Genomic DNA, 23,768 nt, shown 5'->3' with positions numbered 1-23,768 from the left:
GTGTTTCTGCAAGAGCAAAGTGCCAGATATATGAATCAACGCATACTTACTGAGCACCTATTATGTGCCATGCATTATCCTCTGTTCTGGAAGACAGAAGTGACCAAAGGACACCCACAGAGAACCCTGCCCTCACCCCAGGACTTCCTGAGAAGGGGCACGAGGGAACTGCAGGGTGTGCTGGGTGTGAGTGACATGGATAGAGCCACCAGACACAGCTGTATAGCCAAGACTTGCACATGTCAATATGCAAATTTTACCTTACCAAAGAAGAAGTTTTAAAAAATTACACTAAGGAGAAAAGATAAAGTGAAAATGACATAATGCTGGTAACTGTTGAACCTGGTACAAGGTACAGAAAGCTTGGTATATTTTGCTCTTTATAGTTGTTTAAAATTTCCCAAAATAAAGGCTAAAAAAAAACTCTGCACTCATGTGACTATTAACGACTATTATAAATATTAGTTAATATTAATAAATATCAACAACTAACAGACCCTCTTCAGCATTACTACAGGAGGTTCTGAACTAGGAACAGAAGGGATGGAAAAGAAATGAACAGTAATAGGTCATTCACGATGATGTGCCAGGCACTTGATGGCAGATTTCTCAACTAATCCTCATAATCACTTTGAGATATTTTTACCTCCATTTATAGAAGGGGAAACTGAGGCTTAGAGGTTACACAACTTGCCAGCTAAGTAAAACAGCCAGGATCTGAACCCTAGTCTGTCAGACCCCCAGCCACTTTCCAGCAGTGGTTCCCACACGCTTTGCCACTGCAACAAGCCCGGAGGCTAGGACTCCAGCCTGGGTCTGGGGTGGGAGTGGTAACATCTGGAGAGGCCCAAGGATCACCACCAGTCGTGACAGACACCACTCTTATGCCTCGTGGTCCACGACTATATATGGAACAATTAAATTATGAAGACGGCAAGAAACAAGCATTATACCTGAGAACTGTTCCATGGCAATGGCTCTGGTATCACATTTCTCTGTGATAATGGCCATATTTACACTCCCATTCCCGGTCCTTAGAGACCTGGGTGTGTCCCCGCCTGGGCTCCCGTTTCCTGGTGCCCACACAGATGTGATAACGGTGAGGTACAGAGCCCAAGCCCGGCTTCGGTCCATGTCGTCAATGGGGTCCCGCTGTAAGTGGGGACCTTTCCATTAGGGCTGTGCCGCACGGAGTCATCCTCAAAGATGCCGAGGACACTGATATGGCCAGGAATAGAGGCCACCTTGTGTGTGTCCCCTTCCTGGCCATGGTGTCACTTTGACAGATGTCAGACTTCGCGTCACTAGAAATGGGCCCATCATGGACTCGAAAACCTGCAGCCATTTCCAAATGCAGCTTCTCCCAGCCAAAAACACACACGGTGCTCAGGCGTGCGCCAAATGTGTGCAGATATGGGCCACTTCCCTGCTGTTCACGAGCACTAACGATCCAGTCCCCAGCAGAGGCCACGGCTGCTGTCCAAACGCACCGGTCCTTTAGGGCCCATTTGGTGCGGAGTAAAAATTCTCACCGCAGTTATCAATTTACATTATAATTCCTGTTTATACTGTTGAATTTTCACCCATCTGTACTCTGTTGCCTTCATCTAAACCAAATGGCCCCAAAAACACTTTATCAAGTAAGTGCTTTATTCCAGTCAGGAGCCGGGTGATGAGGTACTGGAAGAATAGCTTGCTATCCAGTCCAGAAAGTTAATTACTAATGTAATTATCAAAACCTTTTATTTTCAGGGTTAAGTCAAGCATCTCTGTGGGCAGGCTGTCTTCCTGGTTTGTTTGTTCTCCAGCTGACATGTAATTAGCTCTTAAGGACAATGCATTTTTGGACTTTTGAAAGCCCAAACACAAATATTTAAGTAACTATTCTATCTACTATTTCCTCATCCATAGGATTTAAAAATAAAACAAAGTCATTAAACCAATTTAACCCATCACCTCAAACTCTCTGTGCTCAAGGCTGCCTCTACATGACTTTTTCTACAGCAGATAAAACAAATTTAAAGCTACGTTTTTCCCCATAAAATGATTTAGGCTCCTATAACGCTATTTCCTCTTCATGCTTTTGATGGATTATTTCTTCTCCAAGAAATCTCACATTCAGCTTTGATAGGGCTGCTCACTTGCATAGAAAGAAAGAATTAAGGTGCAGGTCCTCAGACCCGAAGCTGCTCCAACAGCAGAACAGAGAAGTTTGTCTACTTGTCCAAAGGCAGAACTCAAAAGTCAAGAAATACAGATAAAATCTGATGCAGTAGAAGGGAGCATTATGGCCTGAAAGTTACAGCTTTTCAAGAAAACTGAGTTCCCATGAGGACTCAGTCTGTGATGAGCTCATGACCTCGAGCGGGATCTTTAGTTAAGTCGGCGGTGTTGTGTTCATGGCCTGAATGATGACCTTAACCGTTTAACAGGGACGTCTAGACTCCGGGGGCCTGTGAACGGCATGGGAGGCACAAGGCACCCACCCTGGTCTCCTCCAGTTAGAGACCACCCCTTGCCCGCTGCAACTGGCCTTCAATCTCACAGAAAGAGAACTTGAATATGTCAATTGGGCATCTTACTTTCTCACGAACTACAGTTTAAAGGGGGAACAGAGTATTTAGCCACACCCGAATCGGTTCCCATCAATTTTACTCACCACCACATTCTAGCTGCACAGCCGTGGGCAAACTACGGCCCACGAGCCGGATCCGGCTCATTTGAAATGAATAAAATTTAAAAAAAAAAAAAAAAAAGACCGTACCCTTTTATGTAATGATGTTTACTTTGAATTTATATTAGTTCACACAAACACTCCATCCATGCTTTTGTTCCGGCCCTCCGGTCCAGTTTAAGAACCCATTGTGGCCCTCGAGTCAAAAAGTTTGCCCACCCCTGTCTAGCACCTTTGATGAGAACTAATTAAGCTCATGTGGTGTTTCTCCTCCCCAGACTGCCTTTTGCCGCTCTGGAAGAGAGCACAGCAAATTAGGCCCATCTGTCTACATGGGAAGAAGTTGGTTTTCCCAACGCCAGCAAGCTTCCTTTCCCATGTAGAAGCTGCCTTCCGAGGTTCCCAAACACCGTGGGATGATGATGGTAACCTTACTTCCTAACCAACCAGCGAGAATTCTGGGGAGAACACAGCTCCCAATTCATGGAGATCATTTCCTTGCACAGTGAAATGTCCAGGGAAGCCACAAAGTATGCTACCAGACTATCATTCCAGGTCAAACTTGCAAACTCTGTGCGATATTTAAGTTCTTCTGCTGCAATCTTGCCAAAAGGAAAGTCTTTTTTCATTAACTATGCCCCAACAGGAGAACCTAATTAATTTTAACAGAAGCAGAGGAGTCTTTTTGTCACATAACGTTACTTTCTTTAAAGGAAAGAAATAAAATAGCCCCGCAGTTCACACAAGCCAGGAGACAAAGTTATAGAAAAGAAGCCAATGGCAACAAAGACACCACGGGTCTGCCTGGGCCATGGTGTCAGGCTCCCAGCTGTCCCCAACTGATGCTTCTTATTATACTAATGCCCACCCCTGCCAATGGCTAAGTCAGTGAGCACAAAAGGAGAATCAATAATTATTTGACAGTCATGATAAAATGTTATTCCTGACCCAAGTTAAGAGAAGAAATTAAAGCTCATAAGAAGGCCAATGTCTTACTCGGTGGAGGTAGATCACATCTACTTACAGAATATATAGCAGTGCAGCCTAAACCACTAGTTGGCTCCTTACGTAACAGGTCCTTATAACATAAAATGAATCCTATATAATATCCTATGTAATAAAAGCCTAATATGCTAAGTGTTCAACCATTCATTCAACCGTTTGACCAGTTGCTATGATGTGCACTGACCACCAGGGGGCAGATGCTTTGACCCGTAGGTTAGCTTGCTAGTGGGGTCCAGCTGATTGGGGCTAGGTGAGAAGGGCTGACACGCCCTGGAGCCCTCCTCTGGTCCCTCCCTGGCGGACCAACCTCCTGCAGTCCCTCCCCAGCCTGCTGACCCTGATTGCCCTGATCGGGATTAGACGAGATGGCCCCAATAGGGCCCGATCGGGACTGGGTGAGATGGGCAGGACACGCCCTCGAGCCCTTCCGGGATCCCTCCACGGCCCCGATCGTGTACCAATGGGGTCCCTCGGCCTGGCCTGCTCCCTCTCGCAATCCGGGTCCCCTGGGGGATGTCAGAGAGCTGGTTTCAGCCTGATCCTGGCAGGCCAGGCTGAGGGACCCCACTGATGCACGAATCCGTGCACCAGGCCTCTAGTTATTAATAAAAGAGAATCTGTTGCTAGCTTCTTAATGGGTCTTTTTTTTTTCATTCCTACTCTAAGAAAAAAAATGTTAAGGATTCAATTGAATCAGTAATTTTCAAACTTGTTTTTTTAAGATTCATATTTCAAAGCTCTATTTTAAAACTGGTCCACATAGCCTCTGATACATAAAAGATGGCCAAAACGGAGGTGATCCAGATGTGGTGAGGAGGCATGGAGGGTTTAGCCTCTTTGTCTGCCTCACATTCCTGAAGTGGTCTTAAGGTCACCACAGGGAAATAAAACAATTTGAAAAGCACTGAACCAAAATGCATTCAAGTATAACATAAACTGCAAATTTCAACTAGTAAAGCAGAAGTTCCAGTAAGGTATTTTACAATAAATGCACAACATGGAAATACTAGCATACATATAGATTATCTATTTAGAGAGGACCTAAGCTATTCAATTACTACTTATCACATGCAAGTTCAAATGCTCCACTAATTATACACATAAAACCCTTTACAAACCAGCCAAATGGATTTCAATATACCTGAGTGAAAGAAGAGAATGTAGCCATGAAAATAGTGATGACAAAGAGGTCTTAAACATGGAAAAATATGCCCTAGCTGGTTTGGCTCAGTGGATAGAGCGTCACCTATGGACTGAAGGGTCCCGGGTTCGATATTGGTCAAGGGCACATGCCTGGGTTGCAGGCTTGATCCCCAGTAGGAGGCATGCAGGAGGCAGCCGATCAATGATTCTCTCTCATCAGTGATGTTTCTATCTCTCTCTCCCTCTCCCTTCCTCTCTGAAATCAATAAAAACATATTTTTTAAAAAAGGAAGAATTACATTGCTGATATAAAAATGCCCAGACAACCTCTGAGCAGAGATCTGCTAAAATACCAACATGGTTATTGCTAGGTGGGAGATTGGGGCGGAAGGGGAGGGGGGGTCTTGCTTTTTTTTAATCTTATTTTGTTTTTAAAAGGAGGAGGAGGAGATTCTCGGAGAGGTGACCTTGGTTAAAACACATAGCACCAAGAAGGGGTGTTAAAAGATCAATACAGAGTCTTCTTTCTTTGGACTCAGTATGGCACATCTTCTCAATCTAAGTTCTGTACTATCCACCTTCTTACCCTACTTATCCTCTATAGGGGGGTCTGTAGCACCCTGGTGGAGTCCTATCCGTCCTGAGTGTGGGGGTTCTCAATGGGGGGGGGGGCTTACTTAGGGGAATCCTGTTCCAGGGGTTCCCAAAGGTGTGGACGGAGTCCGCAAAGACTATCCACCCTCTTTCTAAGGTGGAGTCCTATCCGTCCCAAGAGTGGGGCTTACCTAGGGGAATGGGAGGCTTACCTAAGGGTCCCTGTTTGGGCGCCACTGCATAGTATTCCATTGTGTAAATGTGCCACATTAAAAAAAATCTTTATTGTTGAGAGTATTACAGATGTCCTCTCCTATTTTCCCCCATTGCCCCTTTCCACCCAGATTCTGCCCCACCCCAGGCCGTCACCACCCTATTATCTGTGTCTATGGGTAATATCCTATACTAGAGGCCCAGTGCATGAACTCATTCACCAGTGGGGTCCCTTGGCCTGGCCTGTGAGATTGGACCTAAATCAACTCTCTGACATCCCTTGTGGGGTCCCATATTGCAAGAGGGCACAGGCTAGGCCGAGGGACCCCACTGGTGCATGATCTGCTCTGGGGAGGAATGCGGGAGGTTGGCCATCCGGGGAGGGACTGCAGGAGGGCTCCAGGGTGTGTCCAGCCCATCTCACTCAGTCTCAATCAGCCAGACCCCAGCAGCAAGCTAACCTACTAGTAGGAGCGTCTGTCCCCTGGTAGTCAGTGCACATAATAGCTACTGGTCTACCGGTCGACTGTCTGCCCCCTGGTGGTCAGTGCACGTCATAGTGAGTGGTTGAGAGACCTTAGTATATCATTAGCATATTACGCCTTGATTGGCTGAATGGCCGACCAGACAACTGGACACTTAGCATATTAGGCTTTTATTATACAGGATAATAAGAGTAATATGCAAATCGACCAAACAGCAGAACAACTGGTCACTATGTTGTGCACTGATAACCAGGGGGTAGACACTCAACACAGGAGCTGCCACCTGGTGGTCACTGCTCTCCCACAGGGGGAGCGCTGCTCAGCAAGAAGCCCTGAGCCAGGCTCACGGCTGGCAAGCTCAGTGGCAGTGATGGGAGCCTCTTTCACCTTCAAGGCAGCGCTAAGGAGCAGTGAGCCCGGCTTATGACTGATGAGTACAGTGGTGGTGGCAGGAACCTCTCCTACTTCCGCTGAAGGCGGGTGGTAAGAAACGAGGGGTCCAGGACTATGAGAGCCCCAGACTGTGAGAACAATGTCTGACTGGACATCCCCCGAGGGGTCCCAGACTGCAAGAGGGCACAGGCCAGTCTGAGGGATCCCCCACAAGTGCACGAATCTCGAGCATCTGGCCTCTAGTATGCATATAAGTTTTTGTTCATCTCTTCCCACCCCTTTCCCTCTGAGATTTATCAGTCTGTTCCATGTTTCTATGCCTCTGGATCTATTTTATTCATTGTTTATTTTGTTAATTGGATCCATTGTTTGTTTATTTTTATTTTTAGGTTCAATTATTGATAGATATGTATTGATTGCCACTTCATTTTTATCTTTTTTCTTCTTCTTAAAGAAGACCTTTTAACATTTCATGCAATACTGGTTTGGTGGTGATGAGTTCCTTTAGCTTTTCTGTGTCTGTGAAGTTCTTTATCTGACCTTCAATTCTAAATGATAGCTTTGCTGGGTAGAGTAATCTTGGCTGCAGGCCCTTGCTTTTCATGACTTTCAATATTTCTTGCCATTTCCTTCTGGCCTGCATAGTTTCTTTTGAGAAATCAGCTAGTCATATGGGTAGTCATATGGGTACTCCCTTGTAGGTAACTAACTGTTTTTCTCTTGCTATGTTAAGATTATCTCTTTGTCTTTAACCTGTGGCATTTTAATTATGTTATGTCTTGGTATGGACTTCTTTGGGCTCCTCTTGTTTGGTACTCTGTGCTCTTCCTGGACTTTATGTCTATTTCTTTCACCATGTAAGGGAAGTTGTCTCATTATTTTTTCAAATAGGTTTACAATTTCTTGCTACCTCTCTTCTCCTTCTGGCACCCCCATGATGAGAATGTTTGTGTGCTTGAAGTTGTCTCAGAGGCTCCTTATACTATCTTCATAATTTTGGACTCTTTTTTCTTTTTGCTGTTCAGATTTTGTGTTTTTTGCTTCCTCATATTCCAAATAGCTGATTTGATTCTCAGCATCCTCTACTTTTGATTCCCTACAAATTATTCTTCATTTCAGTTAGCGTATCCTTCATTTATGTCTTCCTTTTTTTATGTCGTTCGTGTTCTCATTAAGTTCCTTAAAGTTCTTACTGAATTTCTTGAGCATCCTTATAATCATTGTTTTGAACTCTGTACTTGGTAGTTTGCTTGCTTCCATTTCATTTAGTTCTTTTTCTGGAGATTTCTTCACTTCTTTCATTTGCAATATGTTTCTTCATCTCCTCATTTTGGCTGCTTCCCTGTGTTTGTTTCTACATATTAGGTAGAGCTTCTACGTCTCCTGGAATTGGTAAAGTGGCCTTGTATAGTAGGCATCCTATAGAACCCAGTGGCTTAGCCTCCCCAGTCACCTGAGCTCACTCTAGGTGAGCCAATCTGTGAGCTGTGTGCATTGTCCTGTTGTAGTTGAGCCTTGATTGCTATTGACATCACTGAGAGGGATTGATCCTCCAGGCTGATTATCTATGTGGACCAACTGCAACTACAATGGAAGAGTTGCTGTGCAAGAGGCACCCCTATGGAGCAGGTCTTGCTTCAGTGGGCCTATGATGCTCCCTGAGTCTGCCACTTGAGTGTTGTTGCTCTTGGTTGTGGTAGAATTATAATCTGTGGTGGTCTGAAGCTGAACACTGGGTAGACTGGCTCTGGGGCCTCCTAAAAGGTGCAAAGTCGGCTACTGCCTGTGCACTGCCTAGGGCTACCCAGAATGAGCTACAGAGGGATCTACAGATGAAAAAAAAAAAAAAAAAAAAAAAAATAAAAGGAGGAGGAGGAGGAAAAAAGGGAGGAAAAAGAGGAGGAGAAGGGGAAGGGAGGAAGGAAGAAAGGAAGGTAGGAAGGAAGGACAGAAGTAGCTTAGACATCCTTTGGGCTTAAAAGTCAATTAAAAGGTTGTACTTAATATACTGGCCAACAGTAAAAACATCCTTTCCCTTAAGTTAAAGAAAAAAAAATTGAGCCTTTTAATAAATACAAAGTTTTGATCATACTGCCCCAGCCAATACTCATTCAGTCTGATACATGCAGAACTGGGTTATTAACCTTTTAGGGATCTGAAATTTTTCATCCCAAACTAGTTCAGCAGCTTGCAGTTTGATGCTCCATGCACATCAGTACCGCAGAAGGCCCAAAGAGGGGGCGTTGGGCCATGAGCAGGGACAGGAGCAGCCGGCTGGGCAGGAGCACGTCCCCAGTGCCACGCACTCACCATGTCCAGGTCCTGGGAAACCCGCCGTTTGCGCAGCTCCTCCATCTTCTCGCACACATCGGAGAAGTAGGTATTGTAGTAATCTGCATACTGCTGTGCCAGGTCATCGATGTTGCCCAGGGAGCCATCCTGAGGGTGAGGAGGGCGGGAGGGAGAAACAGGGAAAGAACAAAGACAGTCAGTCCACCTGCAAACGCCCCACGCCATGCCGTCTCCCTCTCCACAGGGTTTTCGGTGATAGGGGTCATTTATTAGGTGGGGAACATGTGCCAGGTGACAATTCCAAACGTCAGCACAGCCCCTGGACACAGGACCTAGTTCCTCGCTGTGTAGACAGACAAACCGTAACTCCAAGAAGTTGAGCAACAGCCCCAGCTGGCAGGGCTGATGGGCAAAGAAGCCAGGCCCCCATCCTGGGACTGTGTGGTACCCAAGCCACAGCTAACCCACACCTCTGCCTGCTTAGCACGGCTAAGGCACCTCCAGGGAAGTCCCTTCAGCAGAGGCACATGTCAGTACGAGGCTCCCTAAAGCCCCGTGGGCCCTGGCTGCATCAGAACCTCCTGGGAAGCTTTTGTGAAATCCTGATGCCAGGACACCACTCCCAGAAGTTCTGATTGGCACCAGAGATTTCAGCAACCTATGGGGAACGCTGCATCTGGGACACACCTGAACCATCCCCTCCCAGGAGACCCTCAGGAAAGTGGAGTCATTCCAACTACAGATGCAAAAGTACACATTACAAAGTGCCCAGAAGGTGTGGTGGAGCCCACACTCCTGAGTTCACACCCAGCTCGCTGGCACGGGTGGTTCCGTGACCTCAGGCACGTTCCTAACCTCTGGCAACAGTGGGAGAGTAACAGTCCCTCCCTCACAGGGAGGAGTAATGAAGGATCATAAACCACTTAGCCCATCCAAGTCCACCTGGTACACAGTAAGTGTTCAAAAGCTACGTAGTTCATAACATTCATTACAAGGTCCTGTTTCCGACTATAGTCTTCCTTTAAGGGAGCTGATTCCTAAATACATGTCTGAACACAGACACCTAAGATGACAAAAATGCTGCAGCCACTTGTAAGTTATGCCCTTTCTTCTAGTCATTCCTTCCTTCCTCCCTTCATTCGGAGAAAGGTCTCCCCTACCCCTTTTCACCTCCCAGCACACCTTCCTTTGGTTTGAGTAAATGACCCTACCAAGACAAGCCAGAAAAATGATTTTACCAAGACAGCCCCCAAAATGCAAGTTTTAGACAACCCGAAAGGTGCACACACTTTGTATTTCACAGACCCCGGGCCAGCCTCTTGGCATAATTCACAGCAGCACCCCCCCACCCCCACCCCGGGGAAACGTGTGTCATACTGAAAAGCACACTTAGGTGCAGCTCAGGTCTGGGGACTAAGAGTTCTCCAGAGCCTTGTGCTGCAGACCTCGGGGCCCCCGTCAGGAGCCTGCCTCCGAGCAACAATCTTCACTACCCCCACTTCTGCATTCCCTGGTTTTACAGAACTAAACGGGGAAACAGAAATTGAAAGCAATGAATTTCTAGAAAATATTCTCCCTTCCCACATTTGCGGTAATTGCCTCCAAGTCCCCAGGATAGAGCTAGGGGCCAGGGGGGCTCGTCCAAGACCAGTGATGTATTCGAACACGTCTGGGCAAAAGTCACTCCCTCACTGTCTGAGAGGGCAGGCTGGATGGACAGTGTAGAGAGGTAGGAACCGGCCCTGCTCTTCAAATGTTCACTGTCGAGTAAATTAGGAAATAACATCAGTCAGGGTGGACTCTGTGCTGAGCCTCTGAGGAAATCCACAGAGGCGGCCAGCCTACCCTACGGGCCTTTGCTTTTCTGTCTTCAGTCAAGGAAAATGCCAGAAAACAGTCACGCTTAGGAAAGAGGGAAGCACCTCAGAATATCTTAAGGTGAGGTTCCTGAAATAATTTGCTAAATCAAATCACGATGCAAAGGTCTGCCCTGACCCACCTCAACTCAACAGCACATGCCACACGGGTCACTGCACGAATGTCTACAACCTCCCACCTGGTTCTCCTGTCTCCTAATCTGCCATTGACCCGCTCCAGCGACCTTGCCATATACTAGTAAACAGATCTGATTGGGTCTCTCGCCCCTGGGAATTGTCCATACCACCCCCATGTCCCATCCTACAAAATAAGCCCCAAGCTGACCAGCCCGGCTTCAGGGCCCTTCACCTCCCTCCCCAGTTCCAACCCATTGAGGAAGGAGCTGAGGTGTGCAGACTGGGCGGACCAGCGGAGCCAGACAGCAATCAACAAGCAGCCCCCACAGTGGAGGCTTTCCCGCCAGCAGGCCCTCTCCCACCCGTGCACCTGGGCTAACACCAGGAGAAAGGACTGGAAGAATCTTCAGCAAAGAGGGAGGGCATGTGAGCTGCTCCCATGGGAACATCTGTCCTGACCACCAGCTACTGACAGCCAGGACTGTGAGAGCAAAGTGCCTCCGCCAGCGGGGAAGCACCTGGACAGCTCCGAGGACAGAGGGAGCCGGGCCACCGTTAGCATCAGCCTCCATTAACCTGGGATGTTTGCTCACACGTCAAGGAAACAAAGCCCTCACCATCCCTCCAGTTCTGTCCGAGAACCCCGTTTTCTTAGCTCGCTCGCCCAGCAGAGACCGAGAGAGACCAAGGAGCTCCCTTTGGAGTGTGTTTGAAGGTGGAGGGCACAGGACGTTCAAACACTTTATCTAAAACCCAGTTTTATGAGTTTTCACCCGATCCTGCTACTCCCCACAACAACTAGGGCCCCTGGAAGACCCTGGGCTCTCTAGAGTGGTCTTGGTCTTCCCAGAATACGTTGCTGTCCTCACCCAGAAACCTTCTTTCATCCATCCAGGAAATGAAACATACCTGCCACCTTCGACCAAGTACAACATCCACATCTAATACCTAGTGCCTGAGTGAGCCTGTTAGTCGTGTTATGCATTCTTAATGGAAATTAACACCTATCTATCATCTATCTATCATCTATCTACCTACCTACCTAGCTATCTACCTATCTATCTATCTCTCATTTACAGAGGCACTAGGAGTTGTAGTGTCCCAGCCAAAGCACTCTCATCTGGAATTCTGCCTTCTCACAGAAATAACCAGCCTTTATATGAGCTGTACAAGTTATCACAACCCACTGTTTTCATGGTCTAAATCAAGGCCACTCCAAAAAAAATTCCATTATTAATGTAGCTTTGTTCCACTTACTTTCTTCCTTTTTCTCTCCTCTCTCAAATATCCTAGCAACACCTTCAAAACCAACCGTTCACTGCAGTTCCAAAGTTTCGAAGCTGTTGATCAAACGTTTTTCCTACTAGTAAAAACATTTAACTCCCCAGCCCTCACTCCCAATCACTCGGAACTTCCTAGCAATGTGGGAGCCTCAAAATATATCTGTAGCTCATGAAGGAGAAAACAGCTGTTCAACTAACTCAGGCCAAAGACAGCAAACATCTTAGGCTGCGGTATTCACTCCATACTTGTTGCTCAGCAAATGATCATTCAGAACAGGGTGGCTCAGCTGCCTCTGTGTTTTCCCAAATTGCTTTCCAGATGTGCACTAAGTCCCCATAATTAGCACTTTCATCAGTCTTGATGATTTAAATGCCAAGAAAGGCAAAAAAAATTTTTTTTAATTTTTTTTTTTTAAAGTTGGTCCTGTCTGCCATCCCCAGAAAGGAGCCTTCCCATCCATCTTGTTCGGGACTATCTGAAAACCTTTGCATCGTTTCTATCCAACGTGTTCTTACTTGAGATAGTACAGACCTGTCAGTAAAAATATTTATCTCACGAAAAATGTTTGCAACATTAGTTGTAGGGAATTTAAATAATGCAGCTGTATTTCGATAGCTCCACGCCTAGTACGCATCTTTCCTTTTGATTATGAAGTCCATGTCTGACTCAACACCTTACAATGCCAATGTCTGGAGGCATTGATGTTACAAAATAAACTAACTATAGTAACTTTAAATCATCTCTAGTTTATTATAATAGATACAATTATTAAAACATTGAAACCAACTCTCGTTTAACCTTTTTTTTTTTATATTTTCTGCTCTGGAGTTTAATACTTGCCTAATCTGTTTCACTTCTTCTTTGATTCTCATGCATTAGAGGCTGAAGCAATGTTTATTCAAATTTGGGGACAGGGGAAATTTTTATTTCCTCAAAATAATTCTTAAAAGTAAATTGTGAAATTTTGTGTCACGTTATTGTTTTACAAGCATTTTCCCACCCCTGTCAGAGAGAGAGAGAGAGAGAGAGAGAGAGAGAGAGGTGCAAGTTCAAGTTCTCTTCCCTTTTCTTGTTACAGACCATGTCACAGCATCTTTTCATGTGGATATCCAGGTCACTGGCACAGACTTGAATTAAATCTATGGTCCCACTACCAGTGTCAGCTCAATGGAAGACAATACTTGTGTATTCTTCCTGCAAAGCCATAGCACACGTTTCTACCAAACATCCATCTCTTACACACCAGCACAAAAACAGAGATAAGGGGCTATGTACCAAACAGTTCAGACTCGGGGTAGGGGATGAGGTGGGGGCTGCTTTTACAATTAAGGAGAAAAGAAACAAAGTACTGCTCTCTCAACAACTGATTTTTACCTCCCAGGGTACTTCTGTCTCTGGAAAAAGTGAAAACTAAAAGCACTATGAGATTGTTATTTTTGTTTCTTCTTTCTCCAGATGTCATTTTTGGTTTAGAGTATCTTCACAGGCTTGCGGGGGGGGGGGGGGGGGGGGGGGGATTACTCTGGAGACCCCAGGAAACACATGTAATCTGTAAGGCTGTATGCAGATTACATGCAAATGAAATGCAAATAAATGTGTGGACTTGCTATTTTAAATACTATGTATAAAAACACAGCCTCAAGGGAAAACTCAATGTGTTGCTCTGAATGCCCAAAGTTGAGACTCTTGGCTTACTTATTTATTGTGTCTCTACCTTTTCTGTCCATAATAATAAGTACATATAGGATATATTTGATATAATATAACTTATATGTGATATTTACACGGCTCAGTGTAATATAGCTTATACGTGACATTTATACTGTTGTTTTGGAGAGAGATAGACAAGTAAATAGCTAAATCCTCTACAAGCTAAATCCATGAAGCCTAACCAATGACTTCACAATGTGTTTTATTCTTAATTAGCTTGTTTAAAGATTTCTGAGGTGATAAACACTTTCAGCGACCTTTCAAATGAAATTGCTACTGCCGTAAAAAAAGTCTTTAATTCTGGTTCCTTCTTCAGCCTTTTTAAATTTGTGAGATGTCACTGTTTTGTACCAGCTCTGTCATTTCATCCTGCCACGTCGTTCTGGAGAAATTCATTGAATATATAATAATTTACCTCAAATATTTTTCTCTGAAGAATCACTCTCAGCATTTCTGCACATGGTTTGAGCTGGAATACAGTTTGTCTCCGGAAAGTTTTTTGTACATAACAACCAAACCATATTCTAAAGGGACATATTAGGTCATGCTGGTGGGTAGGAAGGGCCCTGGGGGCACACCCACGGGGCAGGTGGCTGGAGGGTGGCTGATTTCACATCTTCCATTCCCTTCTCTCCAGAAACACCCAGAACTTGCCAAAGCCTATGTCTAATTATCACTTGGGCAAATATGATCTTGATGCCATGACACCCACTACTGTGCATCAGTGGTCTCCAGTTAACAGAAATCCACTTCTGATGAAGGAAGGGCCTCACAGAAGGCAATACTAACACTCTCTCCTTCCCAACACTCTCAGCAGCTGCTTCTCAGACAGTGGTCTTCAAAGGTCTCCGAAAAAATAACAGAAAAAACTGGGGTAGGACCCTGGCCATTTTGGCTCAATGGTTAGAGTGCCAGCCAGTGGACCATCAATGGTTAGAGTGCCAGCCAGCGGACCAAAGGGTGGCAGGTTCAACCCCCAGCCCTGGAAGGGCGTGTGCAGGAGGAAATCAGTTGATGTATCTCTCTCACACTGATCTCTCTCTCTCTCTCTCTCTCTCTCTCTCTCTCTCTCCCCCCTCCTGTCTCTCTCTCTCTCTTCCCCCCTCTTCTCTCCTCTTCCACTCTCTCTAAAGATCAATGGAAAAAATATCCATCAGTGAGGATGATTTATTTTTTTTTAAAAGGACTGGGGTAGGGAATCACTTAATACAGTATAATTACTTATAAATATATTATATCTACTTACAACCATAAGCACTTATTAACATAAACTATGTCCATTTACAACTAGTACAACTATTTACAATAAAAATACACACAAACATGGGCATTTTAAATGAGACCCAAAAAAAAGTATACATAAAAAGTTCTAAGTTCCTTCCTATTCCCAAATAGACAAGCAACTGCAGTGGTACTCACCCTGCAGGTCATAACTCATTAGGATTTTTTGGGTCAAGGTCAGATCAGAGACGCACAACTGCTGTGGGTAATTGGCAGTTGGTCAAACAGTCTGCACAGGCTGCTGCCTCTGCGTGTACTACTGAGCCTAAAGCCACCATAGGTTGGCCAGGCTGGCAGTTAGGAAGGAAGCTGGTCGTGAAAAAGCAAGAACAAAACTGAGCCCATGAGAACCCGGGGACCATGAGGACAACTGGAACCCACGTCTATTTCTCATCAACTCCTACCTGGCAGTTGGGAGTGGCCTACAACAGAAGCATGAGCTCTTCATGCTGGACCCGCACATACACTGGGCTCAGGACTCCCCAGAAGATGAAGGCGAGCTGGCAGAACCTGAACCTGCTGCGGGTCTGGGCCCTGCCTTGTGCTAACAAGGTCAGATCACAGGTCAGTGATACCCTGCAGGGCTGTCACAATGCCCAGCACCCTCCAACAACCGTCAGAGTCTAAAATATATGGCCCCTGCCGCTTCATTTCTGGCTTCTAGGTTGACACCAGACTAAGCCACCAGAATCCTAAGATAAATTTAGCCATGAGAACAGAATTTGTGTAAATAACATTGCAGAGCATAGAACAGTACCAACAGAACAGAAAATGTTGGTGGCTTATAGCCCAAGAAAAAAGGGTACAGATGCTCCTCTACTTATAATGCGGTTCCGTCCCAATACATCCATCATAAGTTGAAAATATCATCAAGTCAAAAATGCACTGAATATATCTAACTGCCAACATCATAGCTTAGCCTGGCCTACCTTAAACATGCTCCAAACACTGACATTAGCCTACAATTGGGCAATTATCTTGAGTTTCATATTAGGATAACTGCCTGCTTCTCACCAGAAGCAAGAGACACATATGGTTGTTTCACAGACACGATGGGATGCAAAAACACATAACACAAAAATGTCCAAAATGCTACCAACACAGTGCATGTAGAGTATCAGTTGTTCACACTCCTGACAGCACAGCTGATGGGGAGCTATGGCTCCCAGCCACTGCCCAGCATCATGAGAGTATCAATCCACGCATCGATAGCCAGGAAAAGATCGAAATTCAAAATGCCACATTCAAATTCCCTGATATCGGAATCAGAAAGTCGGAAAGTCTTAAGTCGAACCATTACACATCAGGGACTGTCTGCACTGTTTCCTACAGTATTCGTTCCAGTTATGCATATGCAGACCATCCACCTGTTGAAAAATATACCTTCCAGGAAACCTGTGACAAAAGTTTGAAAGTCACTGGTGGATCTGCCCCCACAAGGCTCTACTCTGGAGTCTATTATAGATTCCCTGCCCATGGGTCTCCTTGGAATTCTCACAACCCCTATCGACAGTCAAGCCTAAACGCAGATGCCCCCAAGGTTCTCCTGCATTTTTCTCTTCCTGTGCTTCCTGTTCTCTTAGGGAAATGTCATCAGCAGTTGGATGGGTTTAAAGTCACAGCAGAAGCATTTTGTCCTTCCCTTCTTCCTCCGTCAGGCCCAATGCAGCCTGCCTGACCCTAGGTTATGAAAAGCTTGAGATTTTTTTTATCAAAAATGTTATTATCAAAATCTTGTACATGAACTTGTAATCCTTAATTCTCTCCAGGGAAAGAACTTGAAAAAGCTTGGTCTAAATATGAACAAACTCAGTTTTCTGGCCATGGGGAGGAGTCGCTGCAATAAATGGAATGAAATTACCTCCGCGTGGGGAGAGCGCATGCTGGTATCTCTCATATCACGTTGGTTGTCAGGTGTGATGAAGCAAGTGATCAAGGCAACAAAATTACACCCTTCAATCATCAACACCTAATGGAATATTACATTAATTCAATGTAATTCAAAACTGAACACCTATGACATTCCAAATACTGTGGTAGGTGCTAAGTAAACAATATAAAATCAAGAAACATGAATGCTTACTATTACTGGACAGAAAAGCCAAGTATGGCCTGTAGTTTATTTTAATGCAGTCATAGGGTTAAGTCATGGAAACTTGTTGAAAGGATTTACTAAACTGCGTACTTAGCATAAGGTCTTTTTGAATTAAAGGCTCTGAAAGATCCAATTTGCTGGGCTATCAATGTCTCAAACAGGACATTTCACAGGAACTCTCAGAACCTCGAAAACACACGGGGAAGACTGGAACATTGGCAATTTGTTCTAAAAAGTTCAAGTCCAGATTCACACTCAAAACGGACATACGGATTTAGCAGATGGCGATTTCAGGCTGAACTCACTTCTCATTTCTAAACTGCCCGGAGCTTAACAGATCTGGAAGGAACAGCAGAGCGAGCTAGTTGGGTGGGAATGAAGTCACAATTTCAGATCAGATTCAGAGATTTGATGAGTATGAATCACACTTTGCACTTTCTCTGGCTGCCTTTGGCCCATAATCATGAGTGTATGGACATTCTCGAGCATTTAACCAATAAAGATCTGATTGGGGAGAGGGGGGAGTGATCTATAGTATTCTTAGACATTTGGAAATGAATATATTAATCTCAGAACAATTCTGAAATTCCTGGTTATAGTGTTAAAACTTATACAATATGAGTTTGCTGTGTTTTATGGAAATTCTATTCTACCACAGCTTGAGCAGAGGGTCAGGAAGTGTGATAGATAGCCCATGGATTCAGCACTGGAATGACTAGCTGACTTCCTCGGATCATCCTGAGGGCAGTGGGGCTGGGCTGTTAAATGAGATGTGGAAGTCCTGATGTCCTGATCAAAACTGGCAACAGGCATCATACTTATAACCATTCACTGTCACAGAACTAGTGTTGATTAAACTCTTTCTTGGTGATGTTGCCAAAAGGCTACATTTTTTAAGAACTGGCAGGTAATACCTACTCAGTGTTATCAATAAAAATTCACATGACTTACAAACCTGAGCATACTAATCACATGGCCCTGTACTGAAAAAGTCGGATGCCCCAAACTTACGCTTTGATAACTCTCAGAAACCTTTCTGCACCTCCTTAGCGGCATACAAATGCCTATGCCAACTCTTCCTAGACAGTCAGTTTCAATCATATCCGACTCTCGGGAGTAATTCCCTTATCCCCAAAGGAAGAGGTCACTAAATCTAATATAACATTATAGTGTGTCATAAACAAATCTGTTATTATAACATTTCTTCTCCACTATCTCTTTTTTCCCCCTCAATGTCTGAAAAAGTCTGTCCATCCTAACCCTAGCAGTGTTTCAAGCCACTGACAAAGCTTCCCAGCTATTCACCCTCCACCCTCTCTCCAATCCCATCTCATTTACAACCCACTCTATATCCCATGCCCACTGTAACTTTCAAAATATAAATCGTGAAAACTGTAAATGTCTCCCAGTGAAGATTTGACAAAGTCAGTCTGTTGCCTGCAATACAAGAGCCCTTTTATCTGAACTGTTTGCCTTTTCTAGATTCTACCATGGCTCCACCTCCCCGTCCATGCACTAGTTATGGAGAAATCAAACTACAACATGAAGCACTACAGCCACTCCCCCGCTGTTTCTTCTGCCTCCAACCCCTTTCTTTTACCCTACTGACCCGCAGACAGCAGCCCACCCTTCACAATGGACTTTGTATGACACCTAATCTTCCCAGGACATCAGAGTAAATCACACAGTGGAATGACCTAATGTCTTCCTTGCTTCAAGGTCATGGGGGGAGGGAAGAGGAGTGGGTACAGGTATAAGTGAAATAAAACTGACCATTATTGATAACTGTAGTGCTGGGATACAGGGGATCTTTAAAATATTCTCTCTACTTTTGTAGTATTTGAAATTTTCTATGTTAAGACATTTTTAAAGAGTGACTTTTATTATTTACATAGTTGTCCCCAGGAAACTTTAAAGTCCTTGAAAGTTGTGAAACTGGACAAACCATTGGGCCTGGGCTGACTGTCACTACTTGAGCCAATTAAGCAGAGACAGGGATGAATCATATGAGCATTTATTCCAATAATGCTGGCAGAATGGGAGAGCAGCAGGTCATCCACAAAAATCTGCTCTGCAACCCCCCTCCCCCAATAAGCCGCCTGCTTATATTGGGTAGGATAACGATTATACAGAGAAGTAGGAATTACAGGCATGGGAAGTAGGCAATGCGGGCTGGGGCGGGACTCCACTGTTTGGGCAACAAGGTTGTTAATCTTTCCATATAGGCAGTTCTTGAATGAGAATGGACTGTATTCCAAGATTGACTCCCAGGTCCCTGGGGTGTACAATGTACAGGATAGAATGTCCTTTCTTTAATCAGAACAAGGCAATCACGGTTAATAGAGCATGATTAATATTTCTTATAACTGTACCTAGTCCTCAATATTCTATTTTTGCCCTAGGGATTGGAGCTGGGTCTTACTCGTTTTTGCATGTTCAGCAGCTAACACCATGAAATGCCTGACACTTAGCAATTACCTGAGAAATATCTATCAGTGCATAAATGAAGGAATGATGAAATGAATGAAGGAATAAATGGAAGTCACTAGAGCTGATCTCTCCCCTTCCTGAGGGTGCCATAGCGTTAATAACTATGCAATGACATACACCCACTAGTCCAGCATTCTCACATATAAGTGTTACAGACTGAAGTTACAGGCTGGCACCTCAGTTCTTCTCGACCACGCAGAAAAGACTTTAAGGTCAATGAAAATGAAAGTAAAGCAAAGTGGGATTTATTGAAGAAACATTCCTGTTACATCTGTCAGGGCAGGTCCCACCCCAGCCGCTCATGTCTAACTTCCTACCTAACATAAAGGCGAGCTTTCACGGTTTCAGCCTGTCTCCACCAACCTTACAACAGTAATTCAGACCAGTGAGTGAGACACCCAAACACAAAAATACATCATTAGAAATGACAAATGAAGTCCTAGGTGAGAGGGTGGGGAATAGGTTCTAGGCAGAAGGGCCAACAAATGTAGTTCCTCTGAGTCAGGAGACAGCCTAACCTGTTTCAAGAGGAACAGCTACCAGAAGTGGCTAAAAGATCAATGCAGGGGTGTGGCAGGCAGAACAGGGGGCAGGAGAAGAGAAGGGAACCAGTTTGAGGTCTCTTCACATATAGAACTGTTCAGGGCAGAAATAGAATATTGGGGACTAGCTATAATTATAAGAAATATTAATCCCTGATTACTTAGCTCTGATTAAAGAAAGCTGGAACCTGGGAGTTAAGAACTGCCTATTATCATGGAAAGATTAACAACTTTATTGTCCAAACAACAGAGGCTCCCACCCCCACCTGCCTATAATCTGTATACCCATTTTCATTCCTTTTTCCTATTTCCCCATGCCTGTAATACCATTTTGCATACCCATTCTTATTCCTTTTGCCTCCTTCCCCCATATAACCTTTGTCCTTCTACCCAATATAAGCAGCTGGCATATGGTGGGGTGCAGAGCAGATATTTGTGGATGACCTGCTGCTCTCCCATGCTGCTATATTATTGGAATAAATGCTCATATATGATTCAAGCCTGTTTCTGCTTAATTAACCCAAGTAGTGACAGGCAGCCCAGATCCATCGGTTGTCCAGTTTCAGAACATACTGATTTTTGTTTCCACTTACTACTGATAATTCTTAACATGTTGAGGGTCAAAAATCTTGTTGGAATCCGATGTAAGTTTCTTGTACCAAAAAAACTAAAGGGATAGTTCAATGGGCTTAAGGTCACTAAAGTCTCACATTCTTCTCACATCCTGACAGGAAAAGCCATTGAGCGTTTTGAAACAAAGGCAGACTCATATGAAAAGGCACTGAATACATCAGGAACTTACCTGGTTGAATCCTTTGCCTTCAGCTGCCATCAGGGAGACCAGCAGAAAACCACACCTGGATGCCACTGGTTTGGGTGTTGTCAGAGAGCAAACACTAAAGCAATGCCATGGCCACAGTGACATGCATATTCCCTTTCCGGAATGAGCAACAATGAGCTGCGGGGAAACCTGTTTGTCCCTATTGACTGGGCACCATTTAGTGTATTTCATTCATGTGACACCAACTGGGTGATTTCTTCCCAGGATCAGGCAGAAACCAGTTCACTCACTGCCCTGGAAAAACTCGAAGTGATTCAAAAACATTCTTTTTTACACACCTAACCCTTCTCAAGCATATTTCATGACTTAGGTTCTGGCATTTGCTCTTGTGACCTACTCCTGGGCCCAAGTCACTCACACAATAGCAAGTGGTGCACTAAGGCCTGCCTGTAGGGACTCCGGAGACCACTTGTACATGTGGGGAGAACCGGGACAACCTGTTGGCTTCATCCTGTATCACATTCCAACCTCTACTGGCAGATTTAAGAAAATCCAATCTAGAGAATATCAGCACCACCACATTACTCTTCTTGTTCCAGGCACATAAACGTTAAGTATGATCTGTTTCCATATCTACGTATCTGTCCACCTATGGATGTAACCATATAAAATATTACATATGATATGATGGCCATACTTTTATTGCAATTTCTTTGGGAAGAAAAGTTCTTTCCTAACTACATCATTCCCCTCAAGATGATCTCAACTTTCATCATAAAAGACTTACACATTTGCCAAGAATATAATGTGAAAGTGCTCTGAAAGAGGACCCTAAGCACATGCTTCTGTTCTTACTCAGAGATTAAAAACATATTGGAAGTGGAGAGTGAAGATTAGCTGCTGTGTATCACATTCTATACGGGGTCACAGTGCAACTTGACAGTCATCTTATGTCTAAGAGAAGAACAACAAAAATCTAAAATGAACGCACATAAATCTATTGAGACAATTATCACAAGAATAAAAATATTCATTTTTCGCCCTAGCTGGTTTGGCTTAGTGGGTAGAGTACCAGATTCGATTCTGGTCAAGGGCCCGTGCAGGAGGCAACCAATCGATGTGCTTTTTGCACAACATCGATGTCTTTCCCTCTCTCTTCCACGCTCTCTAAATATCAATGTGAGAATATCCTTGAGTGAGGATTTTTCTTTCTCTCTCTCTCTCTCTCTCTCTCTATATATATATATATATATATATAAAAGGAGAGAGAGAGAGAGAGAGAGAATACTTCATTTTATATATATATATATATAGAGAGAGAGAGAGAGAGAGAGAGAATACTTCATTGACACTTCATTGACACTATATATCAGTACTTCATTGACACTTCCAAAAATACTGAATATTGAAAACTTCCTAAGCAAATACTCTCAAAGTTTTATTATTATTATTATTATTATTTGCATAACTAATTCACTTCATTGTACTGATGGGGTAGCCATAATAATCTGGCCATTCAGTGTGTGTGTGTGTGTGTGTGTGTGTGTATACCCCCAATTTGCTCAGGAGTTGAGAATTCACTGACATCACCACTGGAGTTCTCACATCTAATGTTTCAATATCTAATGTCTACCTTTTTAAAAGAGCAATTCACTTTATCGAAGAGTTAACACTTTTATCTACTCATCAGCCAAACCTTGTTTCTTTGAACAGTTTCACAGGTCAGTGTTTGCTTGCACATAGTCCCCTTCTTCCTATCATGCTCTTGGATTTCCAATGAAAAAAATCTCATTAAAGGAAATGAACTAGTTAAAACACGTCCATCACCCACCTGTGCTTTTTTATGTTTCTCAATTGCTCTATAAAAAAAAGGGCAATTTTACTTTTTTTTCCTGTGATGTGAACAGGACAAATTTTTATTTTAATTGTTTGCCACAATGTGGGAGGAGAGCCTACAAAGAAAATTAAATGTACTATCAAGCCTCTTAAAGGGTCACCTAGGTTTTGGGGTTTATTTTCAATGCTGATTCCGTCAGGATGAGCCGTGTTTTTCCATTCACAAAGCATAGCAATTCAACAGCTCTATGTTATCCGAGGAAACCAAATACTCAGCTGCCTCCTGTGCAGCCTCTGAACACAGCAGCCCTGTTAGAACCCAAGTCAAATCCAGTCCCTCTGCTCAAAAGCCTCCCTTCCTCGGGCTCCGCACACTCAGTGAAGGCCACAGTCTCCGCGTGGCCTGGAAGGCCCATCACATCTGTGCACACACTGGCTACCCTGTTCCTCCTCCCACACTCCAAACCCACCAGCCTCGCCTGGCCTTTGAACTTGCTCCTCTCCTGCCTGTACTGCTCTTTCCCCTGTCGTGAGCCCGTCTCCTGCAGAGGTACTGAAACACCTCTTCTACCTGAAAGTGCACCCTCCCTCTCCTGCACACACCATCTCCAACCCGGTTCTTTGCCTTACCTTTCTCCTCACCACTCTTCACTATTTAAACTGGTTTGCACATTACTCGTGTCTTTTTTGTTTCCCTCCTCCAACTAAAATAAAAGGTCCATAAGCACAGAGATTTTTCTAAGTTTTGTTCCCTTTTGAGTGCTTAGGACAGTGCCTAGAACAACGGTTCTCAACCTGTGGGTCGAGACCCCTTTGGCGGTCGAACGACCCTTTCACAGGGGTTGCCTAAGACCATCCTGCATATCAGATATTTACATTACGATTCATAACAGTAGCAACATTACAGTTATGAAGTAGCAACGAAAATAATTTTATGGTTGGGTCACAACATGAGG

General features: G+C 44.3%; 1 protein-coding gene across 5 annotated transcripts in view; it reads right to left on the bottom strand.

Annotated features, from left to right (window-relative positions):
• Window positions 1-23,768, bottom strand: part of SASH1 (SAM and SH3 domain containing 1) — a 220,206-nt gene that overhangs the window by 117,225 nt on the left and 79,213 nt on the right. For all 5 annotated transcript variants that reach the window (XM_070417871.1, XM_070417872.1, XM_070417870.1 and 2 more), the window contains one exon: window positions 8,818-8,946. In XM_070417871.1, the coding sequence (XP_070273972.1) occupies window positions 8,818-8,946 (129 nt within the window). Of the gene's footprint in view, window positions 1-8,817; window positions 8,947-23,768 lie in introns of those variants that run through there.

The sequence above is a fragment of the Myotis yumanensis genome, unplaced genomic scaffold (assembly GCF_028538775.1).
Source record: "Myotis yumanensis isolate MYYU_CA2020_CCGP unplaced genomic scaffold, mMyoYum1.0.hap1 SCAF_6, whole genome shotgun sequence".
Lineage (NCBI taxonomy): Eukaryota > Metazoa > Chordata > Mammalia > Chiroptera > Vespertilionidae > Myotis > Myotis yumanensis.
This window is presented reverse-complemented; position numbering and strand designations above follow the sequence as displayed.